At 36.1% G+C, this 21,541-nt stretch overlaps 1 protein-coding gene across 1 annotated transcript; it reads left to right on the plus strand.

Annotated features, from left to right (window-relative positions):
- Positions 1–20,590, plus strand: ide (insulin degrading enzyme). The gene is made up of 26 exons (NM_001246997.2): positions 1–178; positions 590–665; positions 2,514–2,581; positions 2,702–2,793; positions 2,879–2,952; positions 3,044–3,087; positions 5,030–5,081; positions 5,648–5,770; positions 5,868–5,980; positions 6,233–6,395; positions 7,070–7,162; positions 7,313–7,398; positions 9,464–9,550; positions 11,198–11,301; positions 11,414–11,516; positions 11,630–11,725; positions 11,990–12,179; positions 12,377–12,438; positions 12,965–13,069; positions 14,841–15,042; positions 15,118–15,326; positions 17,305–17,429; positions 17,530–17,581; positions 17,669–17,755; positions 19,247–19,369; positions 20,010–20,590. The coding sequence occupies exons 1-26, from the start codon at positions 44–46 to the stop codon at positions 20,259–20,261; spliced, it is 2,916 nt and encodes a 971-aa protein (NP_001233926.2). The 5' UTR covers positions 1–43; the 3' UTR covers positions 20,262–20,590.
- The last annotated feature ends 951 nt before the right edge of the window (positions 20,591–21,541 follow it).

Raw genomic sequence — 21,541 nt, forward strand, 5'->3', positions numbered from 1 at the left:
CTTTTTTCTCGCAAAATCAGAATTTGGGGGTTTTCAAGAACAAATGGCAGTTGGTAAAAAGGAAGAAAATATGGCAGTAGAGATAGTGAAGCCTCGAATTGATAAAAGGGATTACAGAAGAATTGTTCTTCAAAATAATCTTGAAATTCTTCTGATCAGTGACCCAGAAACTGATAAAGTTTGTAACTTTTATTGATTTATGTTGTATTTTTATGTGTTTTTTGAATTCTTTTTTTTGTGGGGCTGGTTTAAATTGTTTGTTTTGCTAAAAGTGAACCAATCTCATGTTTTTATTTTTGGGTATTTGAAGAAAGTGATAAGAGTTTGTAACTTCTATTGATTTGTTTTGTGTTTTTATGTGTTTCTTGAGTTCTTTTAATGTGGGGTTGCGAATTATTTGGTTTTTGCTAAAAAATGAATCAATCTCATGTTTTTGTTTCTGGGGATTTGAAGAAACTGATTTAGTTGTTGCTTTTATGTTTTTCCATGTTTTTTTGGAATTGTTTTTATATGGGTTTAGCTTGAGTTATTTGGTTTCACTACAAGTGAAATAATTTTTATCATTTTTTGTTTGTTTTTCGTGTATCAGTGTGCAGCTTCAATGAATGTGTGTGTTGGTGCTTTTAGTGATCCTGAGGGACTTGAAGGCCTTGCCCATTTTCTTGGTATGATTTCTTTGTTGCAAAACAGGTTCATTTTTTATGTGGCTTCATTGAGTCTCTTGTTTTGCCTTGTATTTATCCTTAATTTTGAGTTAAAAGAGTAGTTTTACTGTACTGTGACAGCGGGGGTTGCCGTTCTAGGTTGAGCTCGTCTCCTAAGGCTTGCCTAGTGTGGTTTACCTCTCCTGCATGGTTTGCGAGCTATTGCACAGGAGCGAGGTTCACCATGTCCTAAAGGGTTTTTGGCTGCAGGCTTCCTTGTCATCCAAAAAGAAGAAGTGTAGTTTTACTGTAATTTGATTTGAATTTTAGATAACACTCTAGACTGTTATTCTTACAGCAATATTGTTTAACTTGGCTGAGGATAAAAATTATAATTTTAATATGAAGTTCTATTTTCTTGTGCGGGGCATACTAGGAGCAATAGGATTAAGAATGTGGATATCCGAGATAAAGTAGGAGTGACATCTGGGGTGGACAAGATGAGGGAGGGGAGACTGAGGCGGTTTGGACATGTGAAGAGGCGATGTGCGGATGCCCCAGTGAGGAGGTGAGGCGGGATATAGTGAGATTGAAGAGAGGTAGAGTAGGCCGAAGAAGTATTGGGAAGAGGTGATTAGACATGATATGCCGCCTCTGCAGCTTATTGAAGACATGACCTTAGAGAAGGAAGGTTTGGAGTTTGCAGATAAGGACAGACAGTTAGTAGGTAGTTAGGGGTTGTTGCATTACTAGTCTTTTCATATAGTCTTTTGCTTTTTGTACCTTTAATCACCTGATAATATTGTAGTTCTTACTTTGATATCTTGCATCCTCTGTAGATTACTGTGTTTCAATTATCGCACTAGTGTTGATTCACCGTGTTAGTTGTTATGTTTTCTTCATCGTTTTCGTCTGCTTTGTACTTGTATTTACTGCACTTGAGCCAAGGCTCTTTTTCGGAAATAGCCTCTCCACTTTTACGAGGTATCTACGTACACTCTACCCTCCCCAGACCCCACTTGTGGGATTCCACTGGGTATATTGTTGTTGTTGTTGTTTATTTGTGTCAGTTTCATGGTTCAGTATTACTGGAGTATGTATTGTGTTCAAAAAAGTTTTGGTAATTTTTGAACTTCTAAATTTAGGTTGTACAAGATTATGTTTCCAGCTAAAAAAATTTAGATGCAATGAAATGGTATTAGGAAGCGCTATTGCAAATACTGATGCCTGTTGGTGGATTAGCCATGTGTTATAAGTGGGGGATGCAATGAGATGGTATGGGGAAGTGCTAGTCCAAAATACTGATGGTTGTCGGTGGTTAAGCCATGTGTTACAAGCGGAGGATCAGTTTCGAATCCAACTTGAGCAAGTAAAGCATAATAGTTTCTGATGGGATCAATATTGTTGGATTGTATTAGGTGGGGTCCAATGTTCTTAATTAGTTGTAGATGATATGGTTTCATTTGTGCTTAAACTTTGTAAATCTTACTATAAGGAAAAGAATGTATCTCTTAATTGTCACTCTTAACTACTTCATTTTTGGGGTCTATCTGATCGTCCCTTCTATGCAGGCATATGCACATCTATAGCCCTTAAAGATAGTCTCGTTCAATTTAGAATCTGATGAAATTGCGTCAATTGAAACAAACTTGTACAGAGAATCATCTATATAGAGAATATGTATTAGTATAAAGCTAGCAGGCACTAAAACCTCTTTCTAAATACCTAGAAATGCCAGAGTGTGCTCGTGTGCAACTCTTACCACTGATTCTCTCATTGGTGGTTTCTGTTGCCTTGCATGCATAATTTGTCATCAAATGTTTTTTTTTTTACTTTTTGATTTGGCCGTTTTTTTTTGTTATATGGCAGAACATATGCTGTTTTATGCAAGTGAGAAGTATCCTGTGGAGGATAGTTATTCAAAGTACATAACAGAGGTAACAACTCTGAGTTCACTGTTTCTTTAAGTTTTTAGTAGCTTTTGTACATTCCTTATTTTCCTATTGATTCAAAAAGATAGTTGTATTTTACAAGTCCCTTTCTTGTTTCCTGATTAGAATGGAGGTAGTACAAATGCTTTTACATCTTCTGAGGACACCAACTACTATTTTGAAGTAAATGCTGACGGTTTCGAAGAAGCATTGGACAGGTAAATTATTTTATTTTTCGTGGTTAAGTATCATATTAATATTTTAAAAAATGCCACGGCTGAATTTTGCGGTTTTCTTTTCCAGATTTGCCCAGTTCTTTATCAAACCATTGATGTCAGCAGATGCTACAACTCGAGAAATTAAAGCTGTTGATTCTGGTTAGTATCCCTATTTTTTGCATATCTTTTGATTTTGCACCTGTGCATGTTCATAATAATTTCGTTGTCACATGTTTTTTTACCCATACAGAACACCAGAAGAATCTACTCTCTGATCCTTGGAGAATGAACCAGGTATATTGACTTCCATCTTCCTTCGTTCTTGGAGAATACCCATCCCATTTGCCGACTAAATAAAAGCAAAAAAAAGTGATTCAAGAGAGATAATAGTTTGAGAAGATTCTTTTTCTAATGTAATAATGATGAGACCACAAGAGGTTGTTTGGTGGAGTGGAGGTACTACTCCATCATTAACCATGATGTTTCAGGTATGAGCTCTGCGTGCGGAGTTTCCTTCGTAGGGAGTGCTTTATCCCCAAAGTGGGACCTTCCCAACGCAAATCCGGAATAATCGGGTCCCAAAGCGGTACCAACTACTGAGGGGTAAACAAAAAAAAAAAAAAGAAAGAAAAAGAAAAACCAAGCCAAACCAAAAAAAGTTTGAGTCTGATAAAGACAACAAGCATACCGTGAGATTTTTTATTGATAAATGTCTTTGAAATCATTCACCAACTTTTGCACTAAATGGAACTGTTCGATTCAATCAAGATGCTTACGCTTATATAAATTCCAGGAGCAATGCCATGAATATTTCTTTGGCTAATAAACAAAGAAGAAGATCGGTTTGTTGTTTTGCCCTCAAAATTGTTCAACCTTTGTCAAATCACTCGATCCTTTCGTAGGAATTTCTATGTTCTTTAGAAGATTTTGACTTCTAGACTTGCATTTATTTTTTAAGGAAAAAGAGTAAAAGTGGCAACTTTTTCATGTAGGTGCATTCTCGCCTTGATATAGAAAGAATAAGGAGCAATGTTTTTTCTTAACAAAGTAGTAAGGAGCACTACATGGTTTGACAACAATAATGGGATATCTAGAGATTGGAAGTCTCATGATGTTAAACTGAATCTGTGGTGTGTAAAATCGGTGACATGCTCAAATAAGGTTTCTGTCTGGAATCAAATAAGATGCACGTGGGAGGATTTCCAGAATCATGCCAGACTCAACTGGAAATGGAAGAAAGAATCATATTTTGGTTAGATGAATGGCTTGAAAACTATGCATTGAAGTCGATATACCCTAATTTAATTAACAATGTGCAAAATAAAGTATGTTATGTAGCAAAAACAGATGCGGAAGTGATTGGAATAAGCAATTCAGAAAGATTTTTCCGATTGGAAAATAGATAGAGTTTGATCTTTTGTTTGACAAGTTGGAAACAGTAGAGTCCCAAGATAACATGGCATATACTTTCCGATGTACAGCCAAGGGAGATGGATGATTCTCTGTTAAATCTTGTTTTTAATATTGCTGGAAGTTCCAAATTCTATGAATGAAACACTGTGGCTTGGAAAATAATATGGAGAATAAAACCCCTTCAAATTGCTATGGTATTGGATGGACAGCATTACAAAATGCATGCCTAACTCAAGAACTTCTACAAGAAGAGAGTACAGTATGTAACAGGTGTTAGTTCTGTAAATCTTCGGCAGAATCAGTTGTCAGTGAACCATCTGTTTCTATATGGTTACCTGACTTGGAAGCTTTGAAGTATGTTTCTGAACTTGTTTGGCGTACGATGAACTATACCAAGGAGCTTAAATGCCGATGGAGGAGTCGAAGGATAAATAAGACAAGAGAGTTGAGAATAGTGAGTAGTCTGGAGAACAGTCGCTCTTTGCATTATGTACTAAAATGGATTGATGTAGTTCCAGATGTTTTGATGGAGTAAAGGATCATATACTCTGTGCTAAGTACATGTCTCAAAATCTTTATTTTTTTGTAGGCTGAATTCTGTTAACATTTATGATGACATTTTGGATATGATTGACTCCTTATAGTTTTATTAGAAGTGGGTCTAGCTCTTTTGTAATTTTGTCAGCAGTATCTTAGTGCTGTTATAAAATAAAATTCCTTCCAGAAATAAGAAGTCTCATGATGTCAGAGTTTTCTGGATTATTCTTTTGCAAATGTTTTCTTTGTTGAAGAAGTTGTAACTTCCAAATACTACTCTGTGCAGCTTCAAAAACATTTAAGCGCGGAAAATCATCCATACCATAAATTCAGCACAGGTTTGTGAGCTTGCTATGATGCATATCCTTATCATGTGTTTTGTATGATTATATCTGGGTTTTGATTGTTCAATATCTGCTTTCTGATTGTCTACTGCGATACATGTAGAAATATGACTGGTTTACAATACATTGAACAAAATCCTATCAGAAAGGTTCTCCTTCATGAAATAAAACCTGCAGTTTTTCCCTTTGAGATGGAGAAAGCACATCGTATTGCCACAGGAGTTGATCACAGTAATTCAATCTATTGACACCCTCATCATCATTCCCTTTGGAAGTAACACGAGCTCTTGACACCCTTGGAACACTTCCTAACGTGTCAACCATACTTCCTTTTAGTTTCCTAATATTTTCCTTGAAAATTAGTTTTGAGTTAAGCATACTGGATTCTTTCGTCATGCTCATATCCCAAAAGATCTTAGCACTATGATGTTATTACTGTTTAGTTTGTAATATCTGTAATGCAAACGGTCCTATTACTCTCTGACATAGAAAAATGACCATATTATAGTTTTTCTTACCCCAAGAAAAAGAAATGATCACATCACTTATCATGTGTGTAGGCAGCTGGGATACATTAGAGGTCAGACCAAAAGAAAGAGGCATAGATACAAGACAGGAGCTTCTCAAATTTTATTCAGAAAATTATTCAGCCAATCTCATGCACTTGGTCGTCTATTCGAAAGGTTTGGACAATCTTTTTTAACAGAAGGCATGGATAATTGTTGCAAATATATTGCTAGTGGCCCAAATTAACAATCTACTTGTATAACTATAATTCAGATAGTCTTGATAAAGTTGAGCAGTTGGTGCGGGGTAAATTCCAGGACATCCGGAACATAGATCGTAATCAAATCCATTTTACTGGTCAGCCTTGCATCATGGAACATCTCCAGGTATTAAGTAGTATAACACAGATGCGTCACCTTTCCTTTTCTTTTGGTTGTGGACTGTATTTGAATAGACTTCTTTTGATTGAGCTGTTGAATTCAGCAAGTGATTTGTTCATGATGCCTGTTGGTTGCTGAATCTACTTGTTCAGTGATTTTCAATTCCTCCGTACTCTCATACGTTCTCCCAAATAGTCGACATGATTTATTACTTTGTTGTCCATTTAATATTCATATTGGTTATGTCTTTGTTCTCAGATTCTTGTTCGAGCTGTTCCAATAAAACAAGGTCACAAGCTGAAAATCATATGGCCTATAACCCCAGGCATACATCACTACAAGGAAGGGCCTTGTAGGTACCTGGGCCACTTGATTGGCCATGAAGGAGAAGGATCATTGTTTTATGTCTTGAAAAAGTTGGGTGGGTTCTCAATTAATTATTTTATGCCCTTCTCTACCCTATCTGTACATCATTCATTTCCTGGCTTCAACTCATACTTCCCCATTCTTGAAATTTGTATAGACGAATGGTGATATTATCGTATAAATTTGTCACATCCTTTTATTGACCCATAGCATGTTTGAAATATTAGGATCCCCTAGGCAGCATCCTTGAGGCGGAATCTCTTCTGTCCAAGAAAATACCCACAGTAGAAGTTCTAATTTAGATAATAAGTTTCGTCTGCCACTTTGCAAACATGATAACATCCTGTACACTAACAACTTTATCTCATTTTTGAGTTGCTACATGTGTTCCTACTTGCTTGAAGTCAATGTTAAGTCCTTCATTTTTACTTATTACAACCAACTATCTAATTTAGGACAATTGTGAGCGAACATGTCTATAACAGTTCATGGGAATCATTTTTATCTGATCAAGGAATGATAAGATGTGGTTTCACATAGCCGGAATGATGAAATCAATGTGTTTGTTAAGATGCTTTAATGCCATATTATTTTGTGACTTCAGTCAATTTTTTTTGGATCTTGCATTGGTTACATGGCATCCTTGTTAATGCTACTATAGTTCTTCAAGTACTTTTCTCAAACTAATATTTTAATATCCAGAAAGGTACTTATATTTGGTTGTTACAGGATGGGCTACAAGTTTATCTGCTGGTGAATCAGACTGGACTAACGAGTTCTCTTTCTTTAAAGTGGCGATTGATTTGACTGATGCTGGTCAAGGTACTTGTTTTCTGTGTTGAACCTTAATATGTTACCAAGCCCCTATTTTCCCTTCCACTAATAGTAGTTTTTCTTTAATGAAGCTGAATGTGCGAACTTTCCTGAACTTTATGCGGGATATTGATGTTTATGACCATTTTTTATTTCCAGATCATTTTGAAGACATTATGGGTCTCCTATTCAAATATATTCATCTTCTACAACAAGCTGGTGCGTCCAAATGGATATTTGAAGAGGTATAATCAATTGCATCCTCATGCATGCCAGCCAATGCCACTAATTTTTCATGACTGTAGTATATGTCATTTGCATCTACTAACACCAATGATGTGTATTCTAATAGATGATTTGATGAATAGGTTTTGACCTTACATACATTTAGTGTATAAGAATCCTTAATTTGAAAAGAACTATAACAACATACCTGTGTAATCCTCCAAAACTGGGGTCTGGGGGAGGGTAGAGTGTACGTAGAACTTACCCCCTACCTTGGAGGTTGAGTGGTTGTCTCCGATTAATCCTCAAGGAAAAACTTTTAAAGCAGGTTGGAAAAAGAAATACCGGAAGTGAAGTAGCCATAGCAAAATACTTAGAAAGCATGACAAAACATTCTGAATACATAGAATAATAACTACAAAATTATATATAATCAAAGTAGGGGGAACTACAACGAATAAAACTGCGCCTACTAGTTTGGAAGGATAAGCAAGACAATGCTCTACTACCTTCTAATCTTTTGCCCTAATTTGTGTCCTCCACAACCTCCTATAAGAGGTCATGTCATTCAAGAAGCTAAAAGTGCACTATCTCCTATCGAATCATCTCACTTCTCCTGACACCATCCATGGACAATCTCTCATACCTCTTCATTAGGGCATCCGTGTGGATCTTTTCACATGTCTGAGCCATCTCAGTCTCGCTTTTCGTATCTTATCCTCCACCTAGACCACTCTCACCTTGTTCCGAATATCTTCATTTTTAATCCTATTTCTCCTAGTATGTCCACACATCCATCGCAACATCCATATTTCTGCAATTTTCATCTTCTAAACTTGAGAGTTTTGGCCTCTTCTTGACTAGCCGACACTCTGCTCCATACAACATAGTAGGTCTAAGCACCACTCTGTAGATCTTGCCTTCAAGTTTTGGTGACACATTCTTATCACACAAGAGTCTAGATGCGAGCCTCCATTTCATCCACTCAACATCAATACGAAGATAGACATCATCGTCAATACCCATCAATTTGAAAGAATTTTTTTTTCAGTTGTGAAAATGTTTAAAGAGTACTTAAAGCTCCGTAGGGAAATGACTATTGAAATTTAGAGAGGAGGTCACGCCATATGGATAGAGGTAGTAGTAGAGTAGATAAGTGTGGCAATTTGTAAAGCCTTACTAGCACACAGATCCGCTGATGCGCTGGAACAAAACCGAACTCCAACAAATCTATAAGAAGTCTGAGAATGCATAACTTCACTGTACCGATCTGCCATCTCATTTCACTGCACCCTTTTCTTGAAAAACCGTTGATCAAGAGGAAGGAAAGATTCTCTGGACCACCTTGGTCCTTCTAGTACATTCTTTGACTTTTTCCTGGATGGTAATCGAAAACAAGCCGAGAATCTCTGAAGCAAAGATGTTTAACTACTGCTGTACCCTTTACTATCTTCTTTGCCCATCTCCCCACTATTTCTGGCTGCTCGATTGGTTGGTCAAATCACACAACCTGACAGGTTCCAAAAATGGTTCTACGCCTCTCTATATTTTCTTGCAAGAAACAGAAAATATCAACTCCCAGCTCATATTTTTTACTTTGTACCCGTCATCTGATGTGAGCACACTGCACAGGCCGTGGAACCACATCTCTGTGCACAGGCCATGGAACCACATCACTGTAGGATCTCATTCTTACTATCTTTTTCTTCATTTGAAGTTCTTAAAATTTTTACGTTTCTAGTCTAGTTTAGAAGCAAACTAGATTTTTTGTAGTTGGATTTCTAAAGAGAAGGAAGAGGAAGTTATTCTAAAAGGAGGTCATAATGGGTTGGTCCCAGAAAGGAATAGTGTTACATTACATGTGCACTATTCTACATTTTATCAATAAGATTAGGGTCAATCATCCAATCCTATTTTTGTAAGTTCCCTTTGTTCATCTTGGCATGTAATATGACCAGGTTTTGTCCTGGCCTTCTTTTTCTTGTTGTCTCTTATGCATTATTGTTCTTAATGATCTCACTTCCTTCTTATTCCTTTTTTTTTTTTAGTTATTCTAATTTTTTTTGGTTAAAATTTTTTCATAAGCTCTCAGCTATTTGTGAGACTGCCTTCCATTATCAAGACAAGATTCGACCAAGTGATTATGTGGTTAATGTTGCAATGAATATGCAGGTATTCTTTAACATCTGTTCCTATTTTTATTTGAAGTAATTTATCTACACGAAGTATACTACTCGAGTGATGCAAAAGGAAGAAAAAGTATGTGCTGTTTAAATTCCCATGTATATTTTTTGATCAGATAATTCCTATACATTTTAAATATTCTTTTTCCATCTTTCAATTGGTTGATTTAATGTGGATTAGATTTTACATCCAGTTGGCAGTTAGAGTTATCTTTTTGATGGTTTCCTGGAGTCATTAATGGTTTATAGGTGAAGGCAGACCGATAAAAGTAAACCTTCGGACTAACTCAACTCCACAAGCTAGTTCATTAGATGATGACTTTTCAAGACTATGAAGAGTCCTATTCCACATTCCTCAAGGGATGTGGAACAATGTAACACCTCCTGCACACCCACACTTGCCAACTTGGCATGGACTATATGAGGACCCAATATCTAGTAACGAAGAATCGGAATGAGTTACGACTCTGATACCATGATAGAAATGAATCTTGAGCCTTAGGTAACCACAAACATTTGTTCATGACTTATGAGCTGAGCAACATAGACCCCATGTGAAATGTTAACCTGACCTGTTTGCCAAACCTTTTGTATCCCATATTTACCCTGGATAATCTTGTGTTAGAAAATAAGGAGAGCGAGCGAGGGTCTCCATTCGGAAAGACAGGTTTGTCAGTCTATGGTTGATCCGATTGGACATCTTTCATATTCATTTGATTTTATGCCCCTAAGCACAAAATATGTGCTATTTCCAAGTTTCCTACCTTTGATTGTGAAGACACTTTTCACTAGTATGGTCCCATCACCTGTATGCACCAATATAGCAATGAATAAATGGGTTATGTTTAAACTTTTGCAATGTCTTCTTTAGAGAAGTTCCTCTAACTAAATTTTTTGTTCTGGTCATAACAAGGTGGGAACTTATCTCAGTGATTTGGCAATTTTGGTATTGATAGTTTTTTAATAGAAGTATCGTGTATGGCTGCTAGCTTGAATAGTATTGTGTTTCTGAATGCACCCAAGGGCGTGGTCCAACGCTGCTCATGAATGAAGTGGATTAAGAATCATGAGGTCTCAACTTCAAATCGCGGAGGAGCAAAAAGTTCTTGGTGATTTTTTCCCACTTGTCCAAGTCTTGGTAGACAGGTTTACCTAGTACCTGTGTTGTGGAGGTAGTAGGTATAATGTTGAATTAGTCGAGGTGCCGGCAAGCTAGCCGGACACTACAGTTGGTAAGAAAAAGTATTTTGGTTATAATGTTTATCTTTAGGTGAGCATGCAAGAACATTGAGGGTGAATATGTCTAAAGTTGTTAGTCTGGAGATGATTTTACTTTTGTTTCAACTTGAACTTAATGAGTTCTGCTCTAACTTTTGCATTTCATGAACTTATGAGAAACAGAAGGTGATCTTGTCCAATCAATTTTAATAAGTTTCAGTTTGCATTATGAATTATCGTGAAGTTAAAGAAGCTATATATACAACATACATGTCATCTATATCCACAAATATATACCTGGATAACAGTGGACTATGGTTGTTAAGTTTTTTGGTTTTGACTTGTGAACATTTCGTAGAATGTTGACATTAAGAAGTTAATACCTGAACAACCTGATAATTGTGATGTTACTTCTTAGCACTATCCTCCAGAAGATTGGTTGGTGGCATCCTCGTTGCCTTCAAAGTTTAATCCTAGCATTATTCAGTCATTCTTGAATGAACTCAACCCAGACAATGTCAGGTTAGCATTGCTCTATATAAAATACAAGTTCCAAGTATACCCCAGTTTTTTGTGGGAAATCTCTGAAGTATAAAAGTATTAGAAGACCTCAATGAAATTGTGTTCTGAACAGAATCTTCTGGGAGTCAACAAAGTTTGAGGGTAATACTAGCATGACTGAGCCATGGTATGGAACTGCATATTCTATAGAGAAAGTTGGTGGTGACAGTATCAAGGTTTGATGGAAGCACTCTCTCATTAAATTAGTATTCATTTGTTATATTCTAATTGCAGAGACCGAAATTGTCTCCTTTTTAAACATTTGCTGACATAACAATTAATTTTGCAGCAATGGATGGAGCATGCTCCCAGTGAAGAGCTGCATCTCCCTGCTCCCAATGTGTTCATACCAACTGATTTATCACTTAAGCCCGTCTTCGAGAAGGTGCTAATGTTGAACTTATTTATTCCTTCGAGTGTTCCATTTTATATCAAACGATTTCTTTTTGTCTCTTTTCCAAAAATAATAATACCTTTTCATATTTGGATACTCTTCAATTTTATACATCCCATTTTGCTCCTAATGTTGTTTTCTTTTAGCTATAGAAATATCATGGCACAGTTAAACCATTTTAAATTTTAATGACACTTGATGGAGGGAGTATAGTTCTGATGTCTTGGCTTTTCTTATATATAATTTGTCGAGCAGACAAAAGTTCCCATACTTCTGCGGAAGTCACCTTATTCAAGGTTATGGTATAAGCCCGATACAGCATTTTCATCTCCAAAAGCCTATGTTATGATCGATTTCAGTTGCCCATACTGTGGACATTCTCCAGAAGCTGAGGTTCTTACTGAGATATTTACACGTCTATTGATGGATTACTTGAATGAATATGGTACGTCTGCAAGATATTGACTAGTTATGACTTATGCACTGCTGGGCGACTGTTCTACAATTACTCTGGACTTAACTTCTTAATGTTAATATTATTATTCATCAACTTCTTCACACTTCCAATATAGTCTTAGCAATTTCTTTTTTTTTCCCGTAAAATATAACACTTCTTTAAATATCTTCCTTTGCATCTTTCAGCTTATAATGCACAAGTTGCTGGTCTTTATTATGATATAAGCAAAACAAACAGTGGTTTTCAGGTGATCATCTTGTTTCCTATCTCTATCTTTTTAAATTTTTGAAGAGATTTATTTATTTGGGGGTGTGTAACCTTTTTCTCTGTTTTAAGTTTAGTTCTTCCATGCACTGTGAATACTCGCTACATCCATTAAACCCATACTTGTTTAATGAAATAGTTGCTACATCCATTAAACCACAGTATTAGTATCTGGGCACCATGTTTCTCTAAGGTTTTAGTTTTAAAGTGTTGATATGTCATTTGGTAGGGGAAGTCCCAGATCCAACATCGAAGGATTTTAGGTTCTTGTCTGTACTGAATACTAAATCCTAATGTTAATTGTTAATGTTGTTAGGCTTCTTTTAGCTGGCTCAAAGCTATTTAATCTTTTTATGTCATTTAAGAATGAACTAGCTGCTTCATCCTGTCTTCTTGAAGTGGATTGATATTGCTACTTCAATGGCTGTTTAGTTTCTTGCATTTCCTGCTACCTGAATATGACTATGCATTGTTCATTTATTCCCCTGTTCTTCCTCTCTTTTCTGCAGTTGACATTGTTTGGATATAATGACAAGTTGAGAGTCTTACTGGAAGCAGTCATTGAAAAAGTTGCGAAATTTGAAGTAAAACCAGACAGATTCTCTGTGGTCAAGGTGAGCATCAGCAATTTTTTGCTGCTTATCGATACATCAACTATTTAGACTCTCCAAGAATGCATCATACTCTATATGAATCTCATTGAGGCAAAAAGGTTACTCTCTGGCAAGTGGCTTTAAAATAATGGATCCTATTATGCCATAGTCTTGGCTATATGAACAACTATAACTTTAGCGGATAACTATAAGAAAATTCTAAGATTCATTTTCTCAACAATGTTTTGAAGTTCACAGATAAATTTTCCGAACCAATTCCTCATGCAAGCAATGTCGGACTTCTTCATTTTAAGTTCCCAATTTCACTCTCTTTCTTCCCCTTTTGTCAAAGTATTGTTAGAGTTGCAGTCAGGCACTTATGACTTCATTTTGTGTTTTGAAGAGCAAGTTTGTTGTCAAATCTATCGGTTATTTTGCATCTGTATGCTCTGCTTTTAGGTACTTTTGTATGCATCAACATGTCTGCCAGCTATCTCTAGCTTTAGTTTGCAGTTGTCTTCACTGTACCATCTTATTACTAATGATTCGTGATTACTTATTCTTGATGTGTCATACTCAAGTTTTTTCGTCACCTCATACCAGAATGTTGTGTTGAAAGATCAGTCGCTTCTTTCCTGTTGCTTAATATGTTCTTATGAGGTTACAAAAGACATAACACCTGTAAGTAGTGGAGATCAACTGTGTGGACTTGTAAATTTCCTTGTTCCATGTACGCACTAATGCACACAGACACATACATATACAATTATAGCAGTCTAGCAGACTAGCACAATTAAATTAAAGTCAGATGGCCAAAATGGACCCATAGGAGTATAAGAAATCAGCTACATAATTAAAAAGAGTTCCTCATGATAAGGAGTCTCATTAAATATTTGAATCCCATCCTTGTGGTATTCTCCATTGATTTTTAAGACCTCCATTCACAATAATGATGTGCTTTTGACCTGTTAAGTTTGAATAATTATTATATGAACTTGCTAGACAATTGTTCAAAATAATAGTTTATAAAAAGGTTGAACAATTTGTAGAAAAGATGCCACCCCAAGCTTGAAATAATATGGACTATTTTTTGGAGTAGTTCAGTTTTCCCTGTATGAACCAAAAAAGTGAAGTAGGCCAATTTTATTGGGATTGAAGGAGTAACATACAAATTTCTCTAGGTAACTCCATTATTTGTTCCTTCAGTTCTTCATGATTTTGTCGTTCAGTGTAATTCAAACGAAACAAATAGGATATTATACTAGTCACTTTTTAAATTTTTTTATAGGTTGAACAATTTGTAAAAAAGATGCCATCTCAAGCTTGAAATAATATTTTTGGAGTAGTTCAGTTTTCCCTGTATGAACCAAAAAAGTGAAGTAGGTCAATTTTATTGGGATTGAAGGAGTAACATACAAATTTTTCTAGGTAACTCCATTATCTTCCTTCTTTTGTTCCTTCAGTTCTTCTAATGATTTTGTCGTTCAGTGTAATTCAAACAAAACAAATAGGATGTTATATTAGTCACTTTTTAAATTTTTTTATTTTGGGTCCATTTTGTAAGAATTTACTCTTGGTCATCTGGATGTGAGAAGTTTGTGTCACCATTACCTGCAATGTTGGTTTTCTATTGCGACGTTGGCAAGCCTTCTAAGTTTTTTTTTTATCTTTTTTGGTCCATTATTAACTCATGAATTTTACTGATATTTCTCTTTATTTCCTCCTTTTCTATTTTCTAATCAAGAGCATAACCACCATTCTTTTTTTCTTGTTGATCTCCTTTTATTAATAGGAATTGGTGACAAAGCAATATCAGAATTTCAAGTTCCAACAGCCATATCAACAGGTTATGTATTACTGCTCATTACTGCTAAAAGACAACATATGGCCTTGGAATGAAGAACTTGAAGTGCTTCCACATCTTAAAGTTGATGATCTGGTTAAGTTCTATCCGCTTTTGATGGCTAGGTCCTTTATGGAGTGCTATGTAGCAGGTTACTTTTCTCAACAGCCATTTAAGTTGTTTCATTTTACATCTATTAACTTGTGAAATCCACTGCCTTTCTCAGGAAATGTTGAACAAGCTGAAGCAGAGTCCATGATACAGCTTATTGAAGATGTGTTCTTCAAGGGTCCACAGTCAATATCAAAGCCTCTATTTGCATCTCAGCATCTGACAAACAGAGTGGTCAATCTTGAAAGAGGTGTAAATTATGTCTACGCTGCAGAGGGACTAAATCCAAGTGATGAAAATTCAGCTCTTGTTCATTATATTCAGGTAAACCTTAAGTTGATGGAATGTGCATGTAATTGACAGCAAGTTTCTCTCTTCTTCTCTCTTGTTTTTTTCTTAGAAAAAATTGGTAAAAATGTTATCTTAAATGAGTTCCTTGGAGGTCCAATACTTGCACAAAATTAATATGGGTGCTTAGAAGCAAAAGTTTTCCATTTTATTGGATGAAACATCATCCAAAACCAAAAGTAGGTGCTGGATACCCCAAATCAAAAACTCTTGCCTTGCAACTATTTAGCACCACCAGAACTTGTAGAGTGCTTGATTTTATATGGATTTCTGTCATACTTAATGTGTTCTAGTGCCCTCATTATTGGTTCTGCTTTGTTATGTTGCAATTCCTGTTACTTCTTGCCACTTTTGATAAGGTAAATAGTTTCATCAATCTGGATTCGCTTATATAAGAAGGAAGTATTACCAAAAACTGGGATACTACAAAAACATGGTTCTTTACAAAGCACACAAAGTTCTATACAGATGGGAACCTCATTGATGAACCAAAAGGGGAAGCAGAAACAAGAGGTTGTTCCTCATATGCACAATGTCCATGTGGAGAGAGAGGAACAAAAGATGTTCTCATGGCACCCAAAATCTCATCCCTACCCTTAAAGCAAGTTTATTGATCACTCTTTTTGGTTGGGTTAAAAGACCAGATCTGCTTGATGGACTTCCCAACTTTCCAAGAACTTCAACACACAAAAACCTCTCTCAGTGAGCTTGGCATGGCCCAAGCGAGTCCAAAAAGTGAGAAGAACATGTTCCATAGGTCTGTTGCAAATGTGCGATTAGGAAACAGGTGATTGATAGATTCCGAGATGCATAAGCACATGTAACATCTGTTTAACCATTTGGAGTTCCTCCTTATGAGGTTATCCTGTGTCAAGCAATAATCTTTTAGAGTAATTGAACTGAAACAAATAACTTTATGTGGCAACCTAGTTCTCCATTAATATAAGAATTTTGGGTTTAGAACAAGCAATTAAAATTTGTGTGGCCATAAATCATCTCATTAAGGGTAAATGGAAAGTTTAAAGTTCAACTATTTCTAAATATGGAAAGGCGTATTTCTTTCTAGGACAAAGGGAGTAGTATTTATTCGTTTGTAGTAATGACATATCAAGTTGGAATTGGCAACTCATCAACTTTGGTGTTGACCCTTCTTTGTAGTGGGTATCCTATTGAGTACCCATATTACCTTTTATTTGTGAATTGGATTGCTCTTCTAGAGTCATGTAATTTTCCCACATTCTTGAATATTAATCTCCATTGAGGGGCCTTTTCCATTTTTCAACATTTAGGTCTCCTTGATTTTGAAGATCCGCTGTCTTGCTATCATCTCATGTTCCTTAATTCTTTCTTCCTTCTGGAAAAAATCCTTTATGCAAAGTCGTTCTAACTAAGGCTACCTTATAAGTCAATCTTGTGAGAATAATATGCCTATCGTGATGGCAGTTTTCTTGAGAGCCTTTTTGAATTTGATCATGAACTTCTAATCAAATAGTGTCTAATCCTTTGGATGACTTGAATTGCTTGTTTTAAGGCTTAGCGTAAGTTGAATAATCAGTTTCTTTTTCCATGACCCGTAAATTCCGTTTGTACTGCTGTCATGAGTAGTGAGAGTCCTAGATCTTCTAGTTCTATAACTTCACTCAACTTCTTAATGATCATAGTTATCTGTAGCAAATACTGCTTTAATCTCGAGAAGATATTTCTTCAAATATTGGATGTCTTTCAGAGATTTATTACTGGTCATGGAGGATATTGTTTTTCTCATTTGTTGGAACAAGAACCTTGACTACAGATATGCCAGTAAAGATTTTACCAATCAATCTTCAAGATCTTTTGACATATGATTGTTCTTTTCTAAACGGAAAACAAACTTGTCTAATGCATTTGTAATGAATTGTGTCATCAATCTTTTCCTGGTTCTTTGCTTCTCTAACAAGTTTGCTTAAGTTTCCAGGTGCATCAGGATGACTTTATGCTGAATGTAAAACTTCAGCTTTTTGCTCTCATAGCAAAGCAGCCAGCCTTCCACCAGCTTAGATCAGTCGAGCAACTTGGTTATATCACTGTGCTCATGCAGAGGTATGTAGTCTGTCTTTTACTGAACACTGTTCGGCAAGTTGGCTATTCCTCCTTAACAAGTTTTGTTTTCACTTAAAGTGGACTAACATTCTCTTTCTAGGAGCGACTCTGGTGTTCACGGGGTGCAGTTTATCGTTCAGTCAACTGCAAAGGTAAAGATATTTTATCATAGGTACTGTGGAAGGAAATAAGATCGGGCATTTATAGATTATGACAAATCTACTGGTTGAGTTTGGCAGGATCCCAAATACATTGACACAAGAGTGGAGTTATTTATGAAGATGTTTGAGAGCAAGCTTTATGAGATGACTAGTGATGAATTCAAGGTGAGCTTAATAACACTTGTGCTTCTTTTTCTAGCGATGAAAGGAACTTGTAGCTACTAAATTAGTCTCAATATTGTCAGGAAGGTTCAGTAAGTTTTGGGGTTTAATCTTGGGACTTGGCTCTTAAGGATAATCCTAATCCACAAAGTTGACAGCTTCATTTCTTATCAGGCCGTAACGGATTATTATTATGTACTTTTGATAACTCAAATTATTATCACTGGCGAAAGGGAAAATAACCATTGACATAGCACAAAGATGGTATAACCATACTATGTGGATTTTCATCAGCCCTTCAAAAAAACCATTCAACTGTATATAATATGGAATAGAACTAAAAGGAGCTCTTGCTCTCCAAACTGGAGTGCTATGTTGCACTTTCTTCTGGTTTGAGAAGGAAATCTTCAGAACGGAGTTTAAATCCCTTTAAAGAGTTTTTGTTTGTTCCCTATAAATCAGCCAAATGATGCATCCAGGCGAGACTTTCAACGGCTCTTTTTCCGTTGGGACCTTTGCGATCTCAAACTAGCCTGTGCTTCCTCTTTACCCAAAACTAGTCTGTGCTCCTCATGGACGATTGAAATAGTCCATGTCTTCTCTATTTGCCGTACAAAAACATCAACTAACTCCTCACATTGTGGGCATGAGTATAGGCACTCCTAGCTCACATAATCAGAGGGTGCCACCTAGGGATGGCAATGCGGCGGATGCAGGGTGGGGTGGGTTCAAGACTATGTGGGGCGGCTTGAAGTGGTTTCTTTTAAAAACTAATGTGGTGCAGGGCGGATTGTGGGTATATGTAATTTTATGTGAGTTCAAACTTAATTTTAAAACTTTTTACATGTTATAAGAGTGATAAAACATTATTTATTTAGATAATTTCTTTAAATTTTACATGTTTCCCAATTGACCTCCAAAAAATAAATTCTTAAGTTACTATCCTATTTAATTAATACAACTTAATGGAAAAATGAATTTGTTTTTATGAATTTTATTTTTTGTATCAAACTTAACTATAAGAAGAAAATATTAATTTAATTATGTGGGGTGGGTTTCATGCGCGTCTGGTCTATGCGGGGCGGGTTGAAAATGAAAAAAATTGTCATGTAGGGTGGGGCGGGAAGGATTTTAAACTTTGTGGGTTAAGCTCAACCCACCCCGCCCCCATTGCCATCCCTTGCGCCACCCTTTTAGGAGTCTTTGACTTCCATGTGGCTCCATGTTTTGACTCATCATAATTGCTTACATTATCACCGTTTTGTTTCGTGAAAAGCTTCATTGTTGTTGCCCCCCCCCCCCCCCCCCACTCTATAATAAAGCACTCCGGATTGTATACTTAGCTAGCTACTGTTGCTTATTAATTAATAGGATGTAGGTTTTGTCAAAGTTTTCGTGTCTGCAGTACATGGTGGCTTACTGTTATCCGTCTATACTTTGATAACTTTCCAGTATAGCTTTCTGGTCCCTAACTTTTATCCATTTATGATACAGAATAATGTCAATGCACTTATTGATATGAAGCTTGAGAAACACAAGAATTTACGGGAGGAATCTCGGTTTTACTGGAGGGAGATCTCAGATGGGACCCTCAAGTTTGATAGACGAGACCGTGAGGTATGAAAATTGCTACACTCATGTAAAGAATCACTTCCATTTCATGAGCATTTGTCAGAGTTAATGACTCTACTTCTTTATGTTTTGTTTTTGCACAAAGTGAGACTAAACTGATGTAAAAGGAATAGGTCAAATGTATGACATCACCCTATTATGTAGAGTTCTTCTGTAGGTTTTTACCTTTTTGACCACATAATAATAACAACATACATAGTGTAATCCCACATGTGGGGTTTGGGGAGAGTACGGTGTATACAAACCTTATCCCTACCTTGGGAGGTAGTGAGGTTGTTTGCTATAGACCCTCGGCTGAAGGAAAAGCATATCAAAATGTACTAGTGCTATTGTTATTTCGGTAGAGTCCTTTTTTTTTAATTCTAGAAATGTATGCATTTTGAGTCACTTTTGACTGTTGTTAGTGGCTCACGCCGAAAACCTATAATTTATTCCGGTAATTGATGTCATTTACAGTAATTTAAGTATGGATCAGTCTGTGGCTTGTGTCTGGTCAGCAGCCTATCTTACTGTCCTTTTCGTTTCCCGTCTGGTTTTTCATGACTGCTGAAAGAAATTCAAAACATTTCCACAATCATAGGGGGAAAATGTATCTAATCAGTTGTCAATGATATTGATGAAACAGATTGTCGCGTTAAAGCAACTGACTCAAAAGGAGCTGACAGATTTCTTCGATGAATATATTAAAGTCGGTGTTCCTCGGAAGAAGGCCTTAAGTGTCAGAGTCTATGGAAGCTCACATTCTTCTCAATTCCAAGCACATAAGAATGAGCAGATGGAACCAAATGCAGTTCAGATAGAAGAAATATTTAGCTTTCGACGATCTCGGCCTCTTTATAGTTCATTCAAAGGAGGCTTTGGTCATGTGAGATTGTAAGAGGTCGCATAGCAGCTCGAGAAGCCCCCCAATGCAGTTGATATGTTGCGTTAGCGAGTCCATTACAGAAGCAGTTGATCTGCAAGATACCTCTCTCGTATTCAGTTGTGTCAATTAGTCAGTTGTACGAGGGCTCGTGGTAGGCGTGTGAGTTTAATTGCTCAACTGATTTGATGATGTACTGCTTAGAGATTTGGAAGAAGTGAATGTATACTGTGACACCAATTTCTGTTTTGATTGCTGAATATAATTGATCAGAAGACAAGAAGTGACATGAATTAGACCTGAAAGGAAAATTATTCATTCATGGTGTTGATGGGATAAATAAACTACAATGTACTTCAGTTTTTTTTTTTTTTGTTACTTAAAAATCTTCTTGATGTTACTAGTGTATTAGGCAAACTTATCAGGTGAATCTGTCCAAATTTTTAATGGATAGAATTATTTGATATTTGTGTTGGCGGTAGGTTGTCGGTTTTTGGAGAATTAGTTGGAAGTGTATAAGTTGGTTTGAGCACTACAGTTATTAAAAAAAAGATGTTTAGAGATAGTCATATGTGATGTTAGCTCTATGAGATCATAAAGATTAGTTTTTAACATGTAAATTGAGTATTCTCTCTCTAAGTACTAATTTTCCCTTTTTTCATAATGGTGGTATTTAGATTAGTTTATGTGTCTTCCATTTAGTAAACGTATGAATAAACTAAAAAAGTTCAATATTTACTATGCATAAATAGTATTACTTTCTGTGGATTAAATCACCCCTATGGCCCTACGTCGCTCCACCCCTGCCTCTACATTCCTACCAACACATGTATCAAGTAAATGTCCAATAGTTTTATTGACGAACTCCTTTCAAACCTATTTTTTAGCTTCACCTTTGCCTCTACCTTCCCGCAACATATATGTATATATGTGTGTATATATATATATATAATTTTTTTCAATTTTATTATATAAATAATATAATTTTTCATCGATAAAATCTTTTCAACCCTATTTGACTTCAACTACCTATCACTAACATAATACTAAGTAACTCTATCCATTCCTTTTTCTTTTTTCTTTAATTAGCGGATGACTTGCCTAAGGATTGAGAATTGAGGGATGACTTTTCACCCTCATGGACCACACACTATAGTAACCTTGTTTGTCCAATTTTGCGACCTATCACATTCTTAAACCAAATGCCAAGTCTTCCATTACTTGATTAAAAAGTCAAGTATTTACCGTTAATAAAGTGAGTTGAAATATCGTAAAATTTTGCACAATTCTTTTTA

This window comes from Solanum lycopersicum, chromosome 4 (assembly GCF_036512215.1).
Source record: "Solanum lycopersicum chromosome 4, SLM_r2.1".
NCBI lineage: Eukaryota > Viridiplantae > Streptophyta > Magnoliopsida > Solanales > Solanaceae > Solanum > Solanum lycopersicum.

What these genes read in the sequence shown, in the direction of transcription:
- ide (NM_001246997.2), top strand. Translation starts at nt 44, where the DNA reads ATGGCAGTTGGTAAAAAGGAAGAAAATATGGCAGTAGAGATAGTGAAG. An exon ending in GGATTACTTGAATGAATATG is followed by an intron (nt 12,180 to 12,376) that starts GTACGTCTGCAA and finishes TGCATCTTTCAG; the next exon opens with CTTATAATGCACAAGTTGCT. An exon ending in TCGTTCAGTCAACTGCAAAG is followed by an intron (nt 17,582 to 17,668) that starts GTAAAGATATTT and finishes TGAGTTTGGCAG; the next exon opens with GATCCCAAATACATTGACAC.